This window comes from Triticum urartu, chromosome 3A (assembly GCF_056163025.1).
Source record: "Triticum urartu cultivar PI428250 chromosome 3A, HENAU_Tu73, whole genome shotgun sequence".
Lineage (NCBI taxonomy): Eukaryota > Viridiplantae > Streptophyta > Magnoliopsida > Poales > Poaceae > Triticum > Triticum urartu.
The window spans coordinates 19,060,270-19,079,596 of NC_141875.1; the positions used below are offsets into that span (position 1 = coordinate 19,060,270).

At 47.0% G+C, this 19,327-nt stretch overlaps 1 protein-coding gene across 1 annotated transcript; it reads right to left on the reverse strand.

The window, feature by feature from the left end:
• Positions 1-10,366: 10,366 nt before the first annotated feature.
• LOC147977930 (putative F-box protein At1g32420) lies at positions 10,367-11,629 on the reverse strand. The gene has a single exon (XM_087516483.1). The coding sequence runs from the start codon at positions 11,594-11,596 to the stop codon at positions 10,367-10,369; it is 1,230 nt and encodes a 409-aa protein (XP_087372609.1). The 5' UTR covers positions 11,597-11,629.
• Positions 11,630-19,327: the final 7,698 nt, after the last annotated feature.

A 19,327-nucleotide genomic window follows, 5' to 3' on the forward strand; every position in this document is an offset into this window, starting at 1 on the left:
AAGAGCCAACCCAAGTACAAGTGCTACCGCCTTGATGACAAGGACACTCTCTTCTTCGAGGATCGTATTGTTGTGCCCAAAGGTGAACTTCGTAAAGTGATCATGAACGAGGCTCACAATTATCTCCTCTCCATCCACCCTGGGAGCATGAAGATGTATCAGGACCTCAAGCAGACTTCTTGGTGGACTCGAATGAAGCGTGAGATTGCTCAATTCGTGAATGAGTGTGATGTCTGCAGAAGAGTGAAGGCAGAACACCAAAGGCCAGCTGGTCTCCTCCAACCTCTTGCCATTCCAGAATGGAAGTTTGACCACATTGAGATGGACTTCGTGACTGGGTTTCCAAAGTCCAAGCGTGGCAATGATGCTATATTCGTTGTCATTGACAAACTCACCAAAGTGGCTCACTTTCTGCCTATCAAAGAGTCAATCACTGTAGCTCAATTGGCAGAACTCTATACCTCTCGGATTGTCTCTCTGCACGGTATTCCTCAAGTGATCTCTTCAGACCGTGGCAGCATCTTTACCTCCAAGTTTTGGGATTCTTTTCAGAAGGCCATGCGCACCAACATCCGCTTCAGCACAGCTTTCCATCCTCAAACTAGCGGTCAAGTCGAACGTGTCAACCAGATTCTTGAAGATATGCTCAGGGCTTGTGTGATCTCCTTCGGCATGAAGTGGGAGGAAGGTCTTCCTCATGCTGAATTCTCCTACAACAACAGTTTTCAAGCAAGTTCGGGCAAGGCCCCTTTTGAAATTCTGTATGGCAGGAAGTGTCGTACCCCTCTCAACTGGTCTGAAACCGGTGAACGTCAACTTTTGGGAAATGACTTAATCACAGAGGCAGAAGAAATGTGCAAAGTCATTCGTGATAACCTCAAAGCAGCCCAATCCCGTCAGAAGAGCTACTATGATAGTAAGCACCGTGATTTAGCTTTCGAAATCGGAGATCATGTTTACCTCCGCATCTCTCCTATGAAAGGTACTTGTCGCTTCGGTATCAAAGGGACGCTTGCCCCCAGATACGTGGGACCTTTCAAGATTGTCAGCAAGAGAGGCGACCTCGCCTATCAACTCGAGCTTCCTTCAAACTTTGCAAATGTTCATGATGTGTTCCACGTCTCTCAGCTCCGAAAGTGCTTCAAGACTCCTGACCGCACCGTCAACTTCGAGGACATTGAGCTCCAAGAAGATCTCTCTTATCGTGAGCACCTAATTGCTATTCTTGAAGAGACTGAACGTAAGACTCGCAACAAGTCAATCAAATTTCTCAAAGTCAAGTGGTCACACCATTCCGACCGTGAAGCTACCTGGGAACGCGAGGATCACCTCCGTTCTGAGTACCCGGCGTTCTTTCAGTCCTAGATCTCGGGACGAGATCCTTTCGTAGTGGTGGAGTGTTGTAACACCCCGGATGTAACTTACCCAACTTGTAATCCAACTCTTGCCATTTCCGGCCTTAAGTTATTTTATTTTCTCGGGTTCGGGTCTTTGTCTCCGTGTGTTGTTATCATTGTCATGCATCTCATATCATGTCATCATGTGCATTGCATTTGCATACGTGTTCGTCTCATGCATCCGAGCATTTTCCCCGTTGTCCGTTTTGCATTCCGGCGCTTCGTTCTCCTCCGGTGGTCATTTCTACCTTTCTTTCGTGTGTGGGGGTTAAACATTTCCGTATTGGACCGAGACTTGCCAGGCGGCCTTGGTTTACTACCGGTAGATAGCCTGTCAAGTTTCGTACCATTTGGACTTCGTTTGATGCCCCAACGGTTAACCGAGGGACCAAAAAGGCCTCGTGTGTGTTGCAGCCCAACACCCCTCCAATTTGGCCCAAAACCCACCTAAACCTGCTCCATCACCTAGAGTGTTCGATCACCATCGCGTGGCCGAAAACCGTGCTCAATTTGGAGCTCCCTAGCTCCTCCTAACTCTATAAATACACCCCTCCCGAAATTCCGGATCCCCCTCGTCAAAAACCCTAGATCCGCTCCTCCTCGTGCCGCCGGACAACGTTCGCGCCGAGTCGGACGTGTCCGACCTGCGCGCCGCCGCCCGCAGCCTCTCCGGGCGTGCCACGTGGCGCCCGCCGCCTGCCGCCGCCGCGGGCCGGGAAGCCCAGATCCGGCCCCCGAGCCCGTTCCCCGCGCCGCCGCCCTTCGCCTCCTCGCGCCCGAGGCGCCGCCCGACGCCGCCCGGCCAGAGCTCGCCGCCACCTCCACGCCGCCTCCACGCCGCCGCTCGCCGCCTCCACGCCGACCACTCGCCGCCCGCCGCCCGCGCCGCCCGCGGTCGCCGGCGCCCCGCGCCGTGGAAGTCACCCCGGCCGGCCTCCTCCACGTCTTCTCCGACCCCAACTACGGTGAACTCCGGCGAAGCCCCGGCGACGAACCTCGTTTTGCGTGCCCGGGTCAAACCCTAGATCCGGAGGTTAAAATTCGTCCAAGTCCCCGAATTTTCAGATCCATGTGCTCATGTTCATAGCATCGTATCTCCTCATCCGTAGCTCCAATTTGGGCATATAGCATATCAAAATGTTCATCTCAGAGAGTACATCATTTCATTCCATTGCATCATTTTCATTTGAGTTCATCTTGATGCCCGAAATACTGTTAGAAGGAGGCTACTTGAGTTAATTGTCAGATCTACTACTCCATCTTAGACTTTTGTCATTTTTGCCATGATTATTGTGTGCATGATATGCCCTGATGCTCTACATATGTTTTGTTAAGGGTTTTGTCATCTTTCCAGAGGTGCAACCCATGTATTTTTGTGATGTGTGTGGTGACTAGCACAAGCTTGCCAAGTGAGGCACTTGGTAATTCTATTTTCAGGGACTTAGCATTTCCACTAAGTCCTTGAGCTGTTTAGTTCATGATGCCATATGTTCATGTTGTTTCCTAGTGATCCGTGCCTCTTTTGAGGATGATCAGTAAGGATGTTTTGTTAATATTGTAGTGCTCTATCGAACCATGTCTTTGTTTGAATATATGGAGCACCCTAGCTTGAGTCAATCGAGCGCAACTTTTGCTACTTTGTGAATCTGGGCAGATTGTCAACTTGTTTGCAATTTTGCCGATGATGTTATAGTTGATCCGTTCATGCTATGTTATTGTTCTTGACATGTCTAGCTTGCATTTTGTGTGTTCTTGATAGATGTATGCTTAGCTTATCATGACTTGCTCCGTAGTGAGTGCATCGAGCTCGTAAACATGCATACTTGAGATATGTTTTCAGCATGTCCCAGTTTTCACTAAGTCTGAAAACTGATTATGTTTTTGCCATGTTCACATGCTTGCAAATTGATTTTGTGATCCCTTTTGGATCAAGGTCACTAAGGGACTTTTGTTAAGCTCTTTGAGTAGCTCCATGACATGATTTACTTTGTCATGTTCAGGTCCTGTAGCATGTAGTTTTGTTGCTCCGAAGAGGGCTACCTGATCTGAAATTCCAGACAAGTGTTAATTTCACTAAGTCTGAGATCTGTTTACCATATGCATTTTTGCCATGCTTGTTTGAACCTGTTAATGGATGAATTGGCCGTAGCTCAGTGCTAGACTTTTGTTAAGCATCTTGAATGCATCCCTGCCATGTATTTTGTTGCCATGTTTGAGTGCTGTAGCATGTTCATCTCATTGCATTTAAATGGCTACTTGCTGTAAATCGCAGACCGGTGCCATATTTGAATCGCTTGCCATTTCCAAACCGTAACTCCGATTCCGGTGATCTTTATATCGTTTTCAAGCGATTTCATCTCATATTTCCAGTGGCACACTTGGTTTTCCAAGATGAGGCCAGGTTCTTGCATTTCCTGCCACATCTTGCATATGCATCCCGCATCGCATCCCGCATAGCATATCGTCATTGCATCATATTGTTTGATCCTTGCACGTGGTTGATTGTGTCCTTATTTATTGTTTGTCTTGTTTGGGTAGAGCCGGGAGACGAGTTTGCTAACGAGGAGCCCGTTGAGTTTGCTTTCGAGGACCAGTCAACTCTGACAACTTTGCAGGCAAGATGATCATACCCTCGAAATCACTACTATCTTTGCTATGCTAGTTTGCTCGCTCTTTTGCTATGCCAATGCTACGATGCCTACCACTTGCTTTCAAGCCTCCCAAATTGTCATGTTCAGCCTCTAACCCACCATGTCCTAGCAAACCGTTGTTTGGCTATGTTACCGCTTTGCTCAGCTCCTTTTATAGCGTTGCTAGTTGCAGGTGAAGATTGGACACCGTTCCTTGTTGGAACATTATTTACTTGTTGGGATATCGTTATATTGCCATGTTATCTTAATGCATCTATATACTTGGTAAAGGGTGGAAGGCTCGGCCTCTCGCCTAGTGTTTTGTTCCACTCTTGCCGCCCTAGTTTCCGTCATATCGGTGTTATGTTCCCGGATTTTGCGTTCCTTATGCAGTTGGGTGATAATGGGAACCCCTTGGTAGTTCGTCTTGATTAAAGCTTTTCCAGCAATGCCCAACCTTGGTTTTACCATTTGCCACCTAGCCCCTTTTTCCCTTGGGTTTCCAGAGCCCGAGGGTCATCTTATTTTAAACCCCCCGGGCCAGTGCTCCTCTGAGTGTTGGTCCAACCTAGAGCCCCTTGCAGCGCCACCTCGGGGAAACTCGAGGGCTGGTTTTAGTTGTATGGATTGCTTATCTGAGTGTGCCCTGAGAACGAGATATGTGCAGCTCCTATCGGGATTTGTCGGCACATTCGGGCGGTGTTGCTGGTCTTGTTTTAACCTGTCGAAATGTCTTGAAGAACCGAGGTACCGAGTCTGATCGGACCGTCTCGGGAGGAGGTCTATTCCTTCGTTGACCGTGAGAGCTTGTCATGGGCTAAGTTGGGACTCCCCTGCAGGGATTTGAACTTTCGAAAGCCGTGCCCGCGGTTATGGGCAGACTGGAATTTGTTAATGTCCGGTTGTAGACAACTTAAACCTTAACTTAATTAAAATGAATCAACTGTGTGAGTTACCGTGATGGCCTCTTCTCGGCGGAGTCCGGGAAGTGGACACGGTGTTGGAGTAATGTTTGCCGCAGGATTGCCCTCTTTAGTTATGCGTTCGCGCTTTGCCTTCTCTTCTTGCTCTCTCTTGCGAACAGGATAGCCACCATATATGCTAGTCGCTTGCTGCAGCTCCACACATATTTGCCTTGCCTTACCTATTAAGCTTAAATAGTCTTGATCACGAGGGTGCGAAGTTGCTGAGTCCCTGTGGCTCACAGATTACTATTACACCAGATGCAGGGCCAGATGATACAGCTCCAGATGGCGCGCTTGAGCTCAAGTGGGAGTTCGACGAGGACTCTCAGCGATACTATGTTTCTTTTCCTGATGATCAATAGTGGTGCCCAGTTGGGGTGATCGGGACCGTGTCGCATGTTGGGTTGTCTTTTATTTTGGCGCCGTAGTCGGGCCATGAGTGTTTGAATGATGTAATGTTATTTATGTACTTGATTGATGTGGCGAGTGTAAGCCAACTATGTTATCTCCCCTTTATTATTATATTACATGGGATGTTTGTGAAGATTGCCTAACTTGTGACATATGCCTTCAATGCGATTATGCCTCTAAGTCGTGCCTCGACACGTGGGAGATATAGTCGCATCGAGGGTGTTACATTTTCCCACTAAGGACAACCTTGAATGTAATGTTCTGGTTTCTTGCATTTGTGACAGAGCCTCCTCTTGTAGTCACTGGATGAGGAATCATTGCTCCTTGAGAGTCTTCCAAGGCGACCACGTCTTGAGAACTTTTGGAACTTCTTCACGAGCAGAGCCAGATCATGGCTTAGTTCTTCAGGATCACCAAGGCTGCTACCAGAGTCTTCATCTTCGGACTCAGATACCGCCTTGGCCTTCAGTGCGCGTGATCTGCCATAGCTCGAACCATAGAGATCTCTTTTTTCAGCAAGTTGGAACTCATGACTATTTAGTCTCTCGAGAATATCAGCGGGATCAAGTGACTTGTAATCAGCACGTTCTTGTATCATCAATGCCAGAGTGTCAAATAAGGAATCAAGCGATCTCAGCAATTTCTTCACCACCTCATGGTCGGTGATGTCAGTGGCACCAAGTGCTTGAAGCTCATTTGAGATGTCAGTGAGGCGATCGAAGGTTTGTTGAACATTTTCATTGTCGAGTATTTTGAAGCAATTGAAGAGATTGCGAAGAACATCAACTCAAGAGTCACGCTGTGTTGAGACTCCTTCATTCACTTTGGACAACCTGTCCCAGATAAGCTTCACTGTCTCCAAAGCACTCACTCTGCCATACTGTCCTTTGCTCACATGGCCACATATGATATTCTTCGCTTGACAGTCGAGTTGCTTGAATATCTTCACATCAGCAGCATTCAGAGAAGGTGTGACTGAGGGAACACCATTTTCCACAACATACCGGAGATCGTTATCAATTGCCTCAAGATGCATTCGCATCTTATTCTTCCAGTAGGGGTAGTCCGTCCCATCGAAGGTAGGACACCCAGCAGAGACCTTGATCATACCTGCGGTCGACATAACTAAACTCCAAGCGGTTAAACCAAAATCACACAGAACAAGGGAGTGCCTTGCTCTGATACCAATTGAAAGTGCGTTATATCGACTAGAGGGGGGTGAATAGGCGATTTTTATGAAATTCTTCACTAAGGAATTTGCCGGTGAGGAAATTCCTTAGCGAAGAACTACTAGCAGCGGAATAAGTACTTAAAAGTAAACATAACAGAATACAAGCATAGTCATCATGATGAAATGAAGACAGACACAGAGTATAGGAAGCGTAAGCTCAGGATAACACAGGATGAAGACAAACAGACTGAAGAAATTGAATTGAGGAAATTGAGAAAGTCTTCAGTCAAAGTCTTCAAACACAGATATGAACAAACACACGACACAATTATGAGGAAATGAACGAGTTGAGGGAATAGAACCAGTAAGCTTGGTGAAGACAATGATTTGGTAGACCAGTTCCAACTGCTGTCTCAGTTGTACGTCTGGTTGGAGCGGCTAAGTATTTAAACTCAAGGACACACAGTCCCGGACACCCAGTCCTGAACACGCAGCTCAGGACACCCTGTCCTCACCGTATTCTCCTTGAACTAAGGTCACACAGACCTCGTCCAATCACTCGTGGTAAGTCTTCAGGTGACTTCCGAACCTTCACAAACTTGGTCACTCGGCCATCCACAATTCCTCTTGGATGCTCTAGACCATGACGCCTAACCGTCTGGAAGAAGCACAGTCTTCAAAGGTAACAAGCGTCGGATCCACACAGGATCAATCTCTTCAGTGATGCTCAATCACTTGGGGTTTGTAGGTGTTTGGGTTTTGATTTTTTCCTCACTTGATGATTTTCGCTCAAAGTCCTCGGAGGATGGGTTGTTCTCAAATGACAAGTGTCAGTTTCTCTCGGAGCAGCCAACCAGCTAGTGGTTGTAGGGGGCGGCTATTTATAGCCTAGGGAGCAGCCCGACATGATAAGACATAAATACCCTTCAATGATATGACCGTTAGGTGGATAGATATTTTGGGACAGCTGGCGCATAGCACAGCAACGGTCGGAATTTTGAGTAGCAAAATCCTCAGGGCTATCATGTTCCTCACTGTGTAGGCAATCCGCACTGGCGAATTCCTAACTCCTCTGTCAGAACAAATTCCTCAGAGACCAGAAGAACTTCGTCTCTGTCGCTGAAGAATATGACTGGACTGTATGAGATTTCCAATGGCTTCACTCGAAGGGATTGGTAGGTGTAGGATTTTGAGTTGAGCATCACATGGAAATTTTTCCTTAGTATTTCCTCGACCCCCTTTAACAGTACGGTGTTTCCTATGACTCAGGTAAGAGAAAATGAAACTACGAAAACAAAAGTCTTCACGCTTCATGTTCCTCGAATGAATACCAAGTCTTCAAGGTCACACCAATTTCTTCACTTTCAAAGTCTTTAGAAAGTCTTCAGAGATTTAAAGTCTTCAGTCGAAGAACTTCATTTTTAGGGGTCGACTTTCTCTGTAAATATCAAACTCCTCATAGACTTATAGACCTGTGTACACTCACAAACGCATTAGTCCCTTAACCTATAAGTCCTCAATGCACCAAAATCACTAAGGGGCACTAGATGCACTTACAGACATCTGCTGGATGTCACCGGATTCGGTCAAAATGGCAAAGGAGAGGAGGGGATGGAGCGAGAGAGGAGAGTGGAGTGAGAGCTAGGGTTCGTAGAGGGACATATTGGGGTTTTGTGGGGATGACGTGGGGTCAGTGGTGGGTCAGGATGATGTGGCGGACGCACTCTCGTGCGCCCGGGCCGCCCCATATCCACCTTATATCTGGGCTCGATATGAGGGTACCGGACAGCCGGGACGTTTGAGGACGGTTTGAGGCGTCCAGATGGATCACTTTTTTACCGTTCAGTGATCGGTCCGCTCGCTCATGCGTTTGAAACAGATTTGAGACGCCTGACTGTAGATGCTCTTAGCACATGCATAACCTTTCACGACATAAGTTAGACATGAAACATGTCGCTTAATTAACCATCGGAGATGCTAGATGGGCTTGTACCGACCAAGCGACATCTCTGTCGTTTTCTTTTACTAGCTAAAAAGGAGGGCTCATTCAGCAGCCGTCGCCAGATAAATTTATGTCCCCTCCCTTCGGCTTTCACCTAGGCGCTGGGAGGGGGGCTGATCTTCGAGAGCTCTATGTTCTTTGTCAACGTCTAGTGATAGTAGCTTTGTGAGAATAAAAGTACTATCATTTTTTTGTGGCACCATGAATTTAGAGAGTTTTACTTCCTCGAAGATCTGATTTTTCGGATTTGATGAGTTTATGTTAGTGTTTGAATTTTTTTGTTGGTTTGATTCATTGTGGAGGTGAAATCTTTCATCGGCATCATGATAAAGATTTTGTGATCCGACGACCTGCATTTCTAGGCGATCATCCTTGACCCAACTGCATTCATCGATCAAGGCTTCCCCTCTTTTTGGATGGGCGACTCAAGACGCTTCCAAAAACCTTTACTGATAATGCTCTGCGGGTAAAGAGTGACAACATCGTTGCTCTAGTCCAACTGCAGGCACTTTATCAGAGTCTTGGGAGTATTCCTTCTAGCAGAGATTGATTCCACGAAGAAGATATTTCTAAGAGATTTCATTATAACTAGCAAAAGAGCCCGTGCGTTGCAACGGAAGAGAAAACATAACACACGCTCTTAACTCAACAACCATCACTCAAGACCACAATAGGTCCATCTCTTTTTTTGCGAGGCATCATATTTGTGTTGCCGCTTATCCTCCTTCTCACTCTCGCCGGCGATGGCCTCGGTGTTCACACAAAACAACAAAAAACATGTGTTGAATATGGTTAATCCTAAGGCGTCTCTCTCTCCCTCTCTCTCCCTATCTCTCTCTCCCTCTCTCTCTCTCGCTCGCTTTCTCTCACTCTCGCGATGAGAAATTTGTTGTTTTCCCCTGCGATATTTTTCAGAGGTATGCATGTGTAGTTATCGATGTTTTCTTTTCAGTATATGGTCATAGTGGGGTGTTTATTTGCAATCAGGATCACCGCCGGTATGAAAAAAAGAATTTTGCGCTACAAATTATAATTTTGCTTCCATAACAATATTTTAAAAATATTTAACATGTAAAATTAACATCATCTTTAGATTCCACACATTTTTCTAATAAACTTTCATATATAATATATTAAAATCGAAGATACGGTTTAAAAGATACAAATAATTTAGAAAATCATTTGGTTTGACTCAAATATATTCCAAAATAATATTTAAAAATACTTAACAGGTAAAAATAATCTCATATTCATATTCTACATATTTTTTCTAATCAAATTTCATATATAACATCTTCAAATCAGAGTTACGGTTTAAAAGATATGGATGATTTTAAAAAGCATTTGTTTGACTTAAATATGATCCGCGGATGAATTACCTAAAACATCAGGGGGTTTTTCAAAAAATGTAAAATAACGGTTCGGGTATGACTTAAATCCGAACGGCGGGTTGATTTCAGTAAAAGACAGGGACTTTTGTGTAAAATATGAAAATAACGATTCATTTAAATTAAAACAAGACTGCGGGTTGAATTCTCTGAAATATATAGACTTTTCTGAAAAATGCCATAACGGGACTTTTCTGAAAGAAATCCAATTTGCTTTATTATTAGGTAAAGATTCTTAGTTGTATGGATTACTTTGTATTATTATTATTATTATTTTAGATCCAAATCATTGTACATGCAATAGTCATGAGTATGAATACAATTACAGGTGTTTCTAATAAAAGCTAAAAATAGCGATCTCTCTTTTGCCAAAAGAACTCACTATCTCAAAAGCTATCAGAGTCAGGCCATGTGAGCACCGACTGGAACAAGACTTTCCATGTAGGGTATGACGTTGCAGAAGTACACATGCTTCCAAGCAGGCTCAAGTTCGGCTGACCCATGACGCCGGCATCTCATCTTGCTCAACTCACAAGCATTTGCCAGCTCACGTGACTGCAGATCGTAGAGGCAGAGCTTGCGATTGAACCGTAGCATCAACGTGCCCGGAAGAAAAGCGATTGGGTGGCACGGTTCCATGACATACAACGTGTAACGCGGTTCCCACACGAAGCTTGCCCCGTCTTCCATGAGCGCCCAGACCACCACCAGCCGATGCACGTCGTTAGGCTCATTGACGCGATAGCTAGTTAGAGACAACTCCCCATGCAACACACTCAAGTTGAAGTGTTCATTTTCACCATCATTGTCATTGTCGTCGTCTCCGAGGTCCGACAGATCAGAAGGCAAACTAATGAAGTTGAATGCCTCGTCGGCCAAGTCGAAGCGTAGGAGGCCACGCGGGCGCGACTCGAAGTTGGTATCGTCGACTATCCAGTACACACCCCCCTTTACAGATTGAGCGGGCACCGATGACACAGGGGCGTACGGCTGATCCCCTGCGATTTCCCTCCATTGAGGAGGAGTAGGGCCGCCCACGGTACACACCTCCATCCCCATGCTGACGATCCCAGTTTTACAGTCTGTCGAACCGAATAAGGACCGGACTACCTTGTACATGCCAGTGCGAGGATCACGGCCGAACCCAACGGGGTGGTGGATGAAGCTGGGCACCTTGTTGCGACTGCTCTCCGGAAGCGTGAGGACATCCCTAGTGGCCGGGTTGAAGAGGTACACCTTGGTGCCCGTGGGGACAAGCACCAGGCCGTCACAGTGGGAGAAGAAGCGAACCAAGCGGAATAAGTCCCTGTCGTGCACGAGACGAGCCTCGGAGACGCCTTGCTGCCACTGGTAGAACCCGATGTTACCAGGGAAAATAGTGCCTTGGATGTCGCGGTCCAGGGTATGCGGGGCGATGAGGAAGGATGGGTTCTGCTCCCATCTGCGGGCGGATATCTTGAGATGCGACCGGACGAAGGAGGGGTCGGATATCGTTGTGCGCCAGGCCTTGCTGACGCACTTGAAGCGAAGAAGAGACTTGACGGGCAGTCGGGTCATGACCTCTAAAACAAGCTCGTCCGGCAGCTCGGGACTCGGCGCCTTATTTCTTTTCTGCCCATTGGAAGTCTTCATGGCGTAAATGGAGAAGAACGGAAAAACACAGAAGACAAAAGAAACAAACACAGCTCGGGATTGCTAATAACCGTGGGGATACGTGTGTATATATTCACAACATACATGAGGTTTCCGGCTTGAAGACGGTGTCCATGGCAGCCTCGGATTAGGTGAACAAAACAAGGTTTAGAGTTTAGACAGTGTTGGATTCGGATTGGGCATACGTGTGCGTAGCGCAGGGTATTCTGTCACTACCGCGGCCACCGTGCGTGCGTGTGCGTGACTTTTTCTCTACCATATGTCTTGCACACTAAAAAAACTAGTAATGAGAACTCTCCGCCTCATATGACTGATCCTATCAATCCATCAGACTAGCTCTGAGCCGTTTGATGCAGAAAAAATTGACCGCCCGGCGTGGCCTAGCCCAGGCAACTCGGACGCGGCTCGCAACCTCGCACCTCTGCCACTCCTTTCCCCTTCTCTCGCTAAGGCGCCGCTGGACCAAGCCCGTGCTGCTGACAACGGCGGCCGGGCGCTCTCTCCCGGCGGTATTCGACCTGTAGGGCGGCAGGTTCGGACAGCATCAGGCTCCTGTACTTTGCTGCTGGAATATGGCACCACGGACGACATTGACGAGTTCTACGGCACCCCACAACCGACATGGAGTCCCTGTTCAGCTTCGCGCAGCTGGAGTCAAAACCGGTCGGCACGTTCAGGTTCACGCTGAAACGAATGGTGCTCGTTTCGTGGGAGTTGTGGAATAAGAGAAATGCAAGGGTGTTCCAGAAAAAAGCTTCGATGCCGACCGTTGTGGTCGACCGAATAAAGACGGAGTTGAGAAATTAGGTTTTGGCTGGGCCAAATACTTGGGATCCTTGATGCCGCGAGAGTAGGCCATGTTTCTTTCATTTGTTGAGGAGTAATGACCCTCTTAAGACCTTGTTACCCTTCTTTTTTATTAATAAGATGAAGCAAATCTTTTGCCTCCATTTGAAAAAAAAATGGAGTTCCTGGGCTTTCAAGTCGCCCTGGTCTCAAAAAAAAAAAACCTAACCCGCAGCAACTCCGTTTACTCCTCCTTTGCCTCCATGGGGGGATCTGCCCACCTTCTCCTCTCTTTGAGGCTGATATTTACCGGAGAAGTTATGGAAGGCGTCAAAGGATGTAGAGTTCGACTCCAGCCGAGGATGCGCATCATGATAGGTCATGGACGTGAAAAATGCTGCGGAGGGGACAGATGTATGAATCAAAAAACAAAGCATGTGGAGAAACGTAGGGGAGATTGACGTATAGAGGGGAAAAAAGATCAAGCGTGTGGGCAACATACAAAATATTAGTACAAAAATATTGGAAACAAAAGCAATCTCTCTGTTGGGGGAAAAGAACAAGTTCACTCAAAAGCACGAACCCAGACAACTATCAGAGAAAGGCAGGGCGAGCACTGATTGGAACGAGACTTTCTATGTAGGGTTCCACGTTGAAGGAGTTCCTATTCTTCCTGGCAGGCTCAAGTTTGCCAGGCCCGTAACTCAGCTTGCCCAAATTGTCACACATGGTTGTCAGCTCATGTGACCGCAGATCGTAGCGGTGGAGTGTGAGGTTGAGCCATAGAATCAATGCGCCCGGAAGAAAAGCGACTGGGTGCGTCGGGTACATCATATGCAACGTGTGATGCGGTTCCCACATAGACCTTGCCCCATCTTCTTCCATGAGCGCCCAGACTACCACCATGCACTGCATGTCATTATGCTCCTTGACGCGATAACCTGTAACACACAACTCCCTGTGCAACACACTTATCTTGAAAGGTTCATAACGTTCTTCGTCGCCATCGTCGTATCCGGGGTCCGATAGATCAACAGGCAAATGGGTAACATTGAAGGCCTCATCGTCCAAGCCGAAGCGAAGGATGCCACGTGGGTAACATTGAAGGTGGGCATCATCGATAATCCAGTAGACACCCCCATTGACAGAATGCGATGTTTCCCACCACACGGGGCCGTACGACCTATTCACTGTGATTCCCCTCCATCGAGGAGGAGCTGGGCTGCCCACGGTGCACACCTCCACCCCCATGTCGACTATTCCGGTTTAATAGTGCCAATAGTGTCGAAATCGAATCGAGGAAGAAGAATCGGACTACCTTGTACATGCCAGTGCGAGGATCACGGCCGAACCCAATGGGCCTTTCGTGTTGGGGAACGTTGCAGAAAATAAAAAATTTCCTACGGTTTCACCAAGATCCATCTATGAGTTCATCTAGCAACGAGTGATCGGATGGATCTACATACCTCGTAGATCGCGAGCGGAAGCGTTCAAAGAACGGGGATGAGGGAGTCGTACTCGACGTGATCCAAATCACCGGAGATCCTAGCGCCGAACGGACGGCACCTCCGCGTTCAACACACGTACGGTTAGCGTGACGTCTCCTCCTTGTTGATCCAGCAAGGGGAAGGAGAGGTTGAGGAAGATCTCTCCAGCAGCAGCACGACGGCGTGGTGATGATGGAGAAGCAGCACTCCGGTAGGGCTTCGCCGAGCTCTACGGAGGAGGAGAGGTGTAGCAGGGGAGAGGAGGGGGCGCCAAGACTCAAGGGTGCTTGTAGGACATAATCTTTCTTGGCAGCTATGAGGATAATTCTCAGGTTCCGGACCCAGTCCGTATAGTTGCTACCATCGTCTTTCAGCTTGGTTTTCTCTAGGAACGCGTTGAAGTTGAGGACAACGTTGGCCATTTGATCTACAAGACATATTGTAAATATTTTAGACTAAGTTCATGATAATTAAGTTCATCTAATCAAATTATTCAATGAACTCCCACTTAGATAGACATCCCTCTCTAGTCATCTAAGTATAACATGCTCCGAGTTAACTAGGCCGTGTCCGATCATCACGTGAGACGGACTAGTCAACGTCGGTGAACATCTTCATGTTGATCGTATCTTCTATACGACTCATGCTCGACCTTTCGGTCTTCTGTGTTCCGAGGCCATGTCTGTACATGCTAGGCTCGTCAAGTCAACCTAAGTGTTTGCATGTATAAATCTGTCTTACACCCGTTGTATGTGAATGTTGGAATCTATCACACCCGATCATCACGTGGTGCTTCGAAACAACAAACTGTCGCAACGGTGCACAGTTAGGGGGAACACTTTCTTGAAATTATTATGAGGGATCATCTTATTTACTACCGTCGTTCTAAGTAAACAAAATGTAAAAACATGATAAACATCACATGCAATCAAATAGTGACATGATATGGCCAATATCACATAGCTCCTTTGATCTCCATCTTGGGGCTCCATGATCATCTTGTCACCGGCATGACACCATGATCTCCATCATCGTGTCTCCATGAAGTTGCTCGCCAACTATTACTTCTACTACTAAGGCTAACACGTTTAGCAATAAAGTAAAGTAATTTACATGGCGTTTCTCAATGACACGCAGGTCATACAAAAAATAAAGACAACTCCTATGGCTCCTGCCGGTTGTCATACTCATCGACATGCAAGTCGTGATTCCTATTACAATGACATGAACATCTCATACATCACATATATATCATTCATCATTCATCACAACTTTGGCCATATCACATCACAGAGCACTTGCTGCAAAACAAGTTAGACGTCCTCTAATTGTTGTTGCAAGTTTTACGTGGCTGCAATAGGGTTCTAGCAAGAACGTTTTCTTACCTACGTGAAAGCCACAACGTGATTTGTCAACTTCTATTTACCCTTCATAAGGACCCTTTTCATCGAATCCGCTCCAACTAAAGTGGGAGAGACAGACACCCGCCAGCCACCTTATGCAACTAGTGCATGTTAGTCGGTGGAACCGGTCTCACGTAAGCGTATGTGTAAGGTTGGTCCGGGCCGCTTCATCCCACAATACTGCTGAAGCAAAATAAGACTAGTAGCGGCAAGAAAGTTGACAACATCTACACCCACAACAAATTGTGTTCTACTCGTGTAAGGAGAACTACGCATAGACCTAGCTCATGATGCCACTGTTGGGGAACGTTGCAGAAAACAAAAATTTTCCTACGGTTTCACCAAGATCCATCTATGAGTTCATCTAGCAACGAGTGATCGGATGCATCTACATACCTCGTAGATCGCGAGCGGAAGCGTTCAAAGAACGGGGATGAGGGAGTCGTACTCGACGTGATCCAAATCACCGGAGATCCTAGCGCCGAACGGACGGCACCTCCGCGTTCAACACACGTACGGTTAGCGTGACGTCTCCTCCTTGTTGATCCAGCAAGGGGAAGGAGAGGTTGAGGAAGATCTCTCCAGCAGCAGCACGACGGCGTGGTGATGATGGAGAAGCAGCACTCCGGCAGGGCTTCGCCGAGCTCTACGGAGGAGGAGAGGTGTAGCAGGGGAGAGGAGGGGGCGCCAAGACTCAAGGGTGTGGCTGCCCCTCCCTCCCCTCCCTTTATATAGGCCCCCTAGGGGGGGCGCCGGCCCTGGAGATCCCATCTCCAAGGGGGGGGGGGCGCCGGCCCTGGAGATCCCATCTCCAAGGGGGGGCGGCCAAGGGGGGGTGGACTACCCCCCAAGGCAAGTGGGGCGCCCCCCACCCTAGGGTTTCAACCCTAGGCGCAAGGGGTGGGCCTTGGGGGGCGCACCAGCCCACTAAGGGCTGGTTCCCCTCCCCACTTCAGCCCATGGGGCCCTCCGGGATGGGTGGCCCCACCCGGTGGACCGCCGGGACCCTTCCAGTGGTCCCGGTACAATACCGGTGACCCTGAAACTTGTCCCGATGGCCGAACTAGCACTTCCTATATATAATTCTTTACCTCTGGACCATTCCGGAACTCCTCGTGACGTCCGGGATCTCATCCAGGACTCCGAACAACTTTCGGGTTACTGCATATTCATATCCCTACAACCCTAGCGTCACCGAACCTTAAGTGTGTAGACCCTACGGGTTCAGGAGACATGTAGACATGACCGAGATGGCTCTCCGGTCAATAACCAACAACGGGATCTGGATACCCATGTTGGCTCCCACATGCTCCTCGATGATCTCATCGGATGAACCACGATGTCGAGGATTCAAGCAACCCCGTATACAATTCCCTTTGTCAATCGGTACGTTACTTTCCCGAGATCCGATCGTCGGTATCCCAATACCTTGTTCAATCTCGTTACCGGAAAGTCACTTTACTCATTCCGTAATGCATGATCCCGTGACCAGACACTTGGTCACTTTGAGCTCATTATGATGATGCATTACCGAGTGGGCCCAGAGATACCTCTCCGTCATACGGAGTGACAAATCCCAGTCTTGATCCGTGTCAACCCAATAGACACTTTCGGAGATACCTGTAATGTACCTTTATAGTCACCCAGTTACGTTGTGACGTTTGGCACACCCAAAGCACTCCTACGGTATCCGGGAGTTACACGATCTCATGGTCTAAGGAAAAGATACTTGACATTGGAAAAACTCTAGCAAACGAACTATACGATCTTGTGCTATGTTTAGGATTGGGTCTTGTCCATCACATCATTCTCCTAATGATGTGATCTCGTTATCAATGACATCCAATGTCCATAGTCAGGAAACCATGACTATCTGTTGATCAACGAGCCAGTCAACTAGAGGCTTACTAGGGACATGTTGGTGTCTATTTATTCACACATGTATTATGATTTTCGGATAACACAATTATAGCATGAATAAAAGACAATTATCATGAACAAGGAAATATAATAATAATGCTTTTATTATTGCCTCTAGGGCATATTTCCAACAGTCTCCCATTTGCACTAGAGTCAATAATCTAGTTACATTGTGATGAATCGAACACCCATGGAATTCTGGTGTTGATCATGTTTTGCTCTAGGGAGAGGTTTAGTCAACGGATCTGCTACATTCAGGTCCGTATGTACTTTACAAATATCTATGTCTCCATCTTGAACATTTTCACGAATGGAGTTGAAGCGACGCTTGATATGCCTGGTCTTCTTGTGAAACCTGGGCTCCTTGGCAAGTGCAATAGCTCCAGTGTTGTCACAGAAGAGTTTGATTGGCCCCGACGCATTGGGTATGACTCCTAGGTCGGTGATGAACTACTTCACCCAAATTGCTTCATGTGCTGCCTCCGAGGCTGCCATGTACTCCGCTTCACATGTAGATCCCGCCACGACGCTCTGCTTGCAACTGCACCAGCTTACTGCCCCACCATTCAAAATATACACGTATCCGGTTTGTGACTTAGAGTCATCCAGATCTGTGTCGAAGCTAGCGTCGACGTAACCCTTTACGACGAGCTCTTCGTCACCTCCATAAACGAGAAACATTTCCTTAGTCCTTTTAGGGTACTTCAGGATATTCTTGACCACTGTCCAGTGTTCCTTGCCGGGATTACTTTGATACCTTCCTACCAAACTTACGGCAAGGTTTACATCAGGTCTGGTACACAGCATGGCATACATAATAGATCCTATGGCTGAGGCATAGGGGATGACACTCATCTCTTCTATATCTTCTGCCGTGGTCGGACATTAAGCTGAGCTCAATTTCACACCTTGCAACACAGGCAAGAACCCCTTCTTAGACTGATCCATATTGAACTTCTTCAATATCTTATCAAGGTATGTGCTTTGTGAAAGACCTATGAGGCGTCTTGATCTATCTCTATAGATCTTGATGCCTAATATATATGCAGCTTCTCCAAGGTCCTTCATCGAAAAACTCTTATTCAAGTAGGCCTTAATGTTGTCCAAGAGTTCTATATCATTTCCCATCAAAAGTATGTCATCTACATATAATATGAGAAATGCTACAGAGCTCCCACTCACTTTCTTGTAAACGCAGACTTCTCCATAAGTTTGCGTAAACCCAAACGCTTTGATCATCTCATCAAAGCGAATGTTCCAACTCCGAGATGCTTGCACCAGCCCATAAATCGAGCGTTGGAGCTTGCACACCTTGTCAGCATTCTTAGGATCGACAAAACCTTCCGGCCGCATCATATATAATTCTTCCTTAAGGAAACCATTAAGGAATGCCGTTTTGACGTCCATTTGCCATATCTCATAATCATAGAATGCGGCAATTGCTAACATGATTCGGACGGACTTTAGCTTCGCTACCGGTGAGAAAGTCTCATCGTAGTCAACCCCTTGAACTTGTCGATAACCTTTAGCGACAAGCCAAGCTTTATAGATGGTCACATTACCATCCACGTCTGTCTTCTTCTTAAAGATCCATTTATTTTCTATGGCTCGCCGCTCAACGGGCAAGTTAGTCAAAGTCCATACTTTGTTTTCATACATGGATCCTATCTCGGATTTCATGGCTTCTAGCCATTTGTCGGAATCCAGGCCCGCCATAGCTTCTTCATAGTTCGAAGGTTCACCGTTGTCTAACAACATGATTTCCAAGACAGGGTTGCCGTACCACTCTGGTGCGGAACGTGTCCTTGTGGACCTACGAAGTTCAGTAGCAACTTGATCTGAAGTTTCATGATCATCATCATTAATTTCCTCTCTAGTCGGTGCAGGCACCTCAGGAACATTTTCTTGAGTTGCGTCATTTTCCGGTTCAAGAGGTAATACTTCATCAAGTTCTACTTTCCTCCCGCTTACTTCTTTCGAGAGAAACTCTTTCTCTAGAAAGGATCCATTCTTGGCAACAAAGATCTTGCCTTCGGATTTGAGGTAGAAGGTATACCCAATAGTTTCTTTAGGGTATCCTATGAAGACGCATTTTTCGATTTGGGTTCTAGTTT

Bases quoted from the DNA above. Each gene is read 5' to 3' on its own strand.
- LOC147977930 (XM_087516483.1), bottom strand. From the start codon at position 11,596: ATGAAGACTTCCAATGGGCAGAAAAGAAATAAGGCGCCGAGTCCCGAG.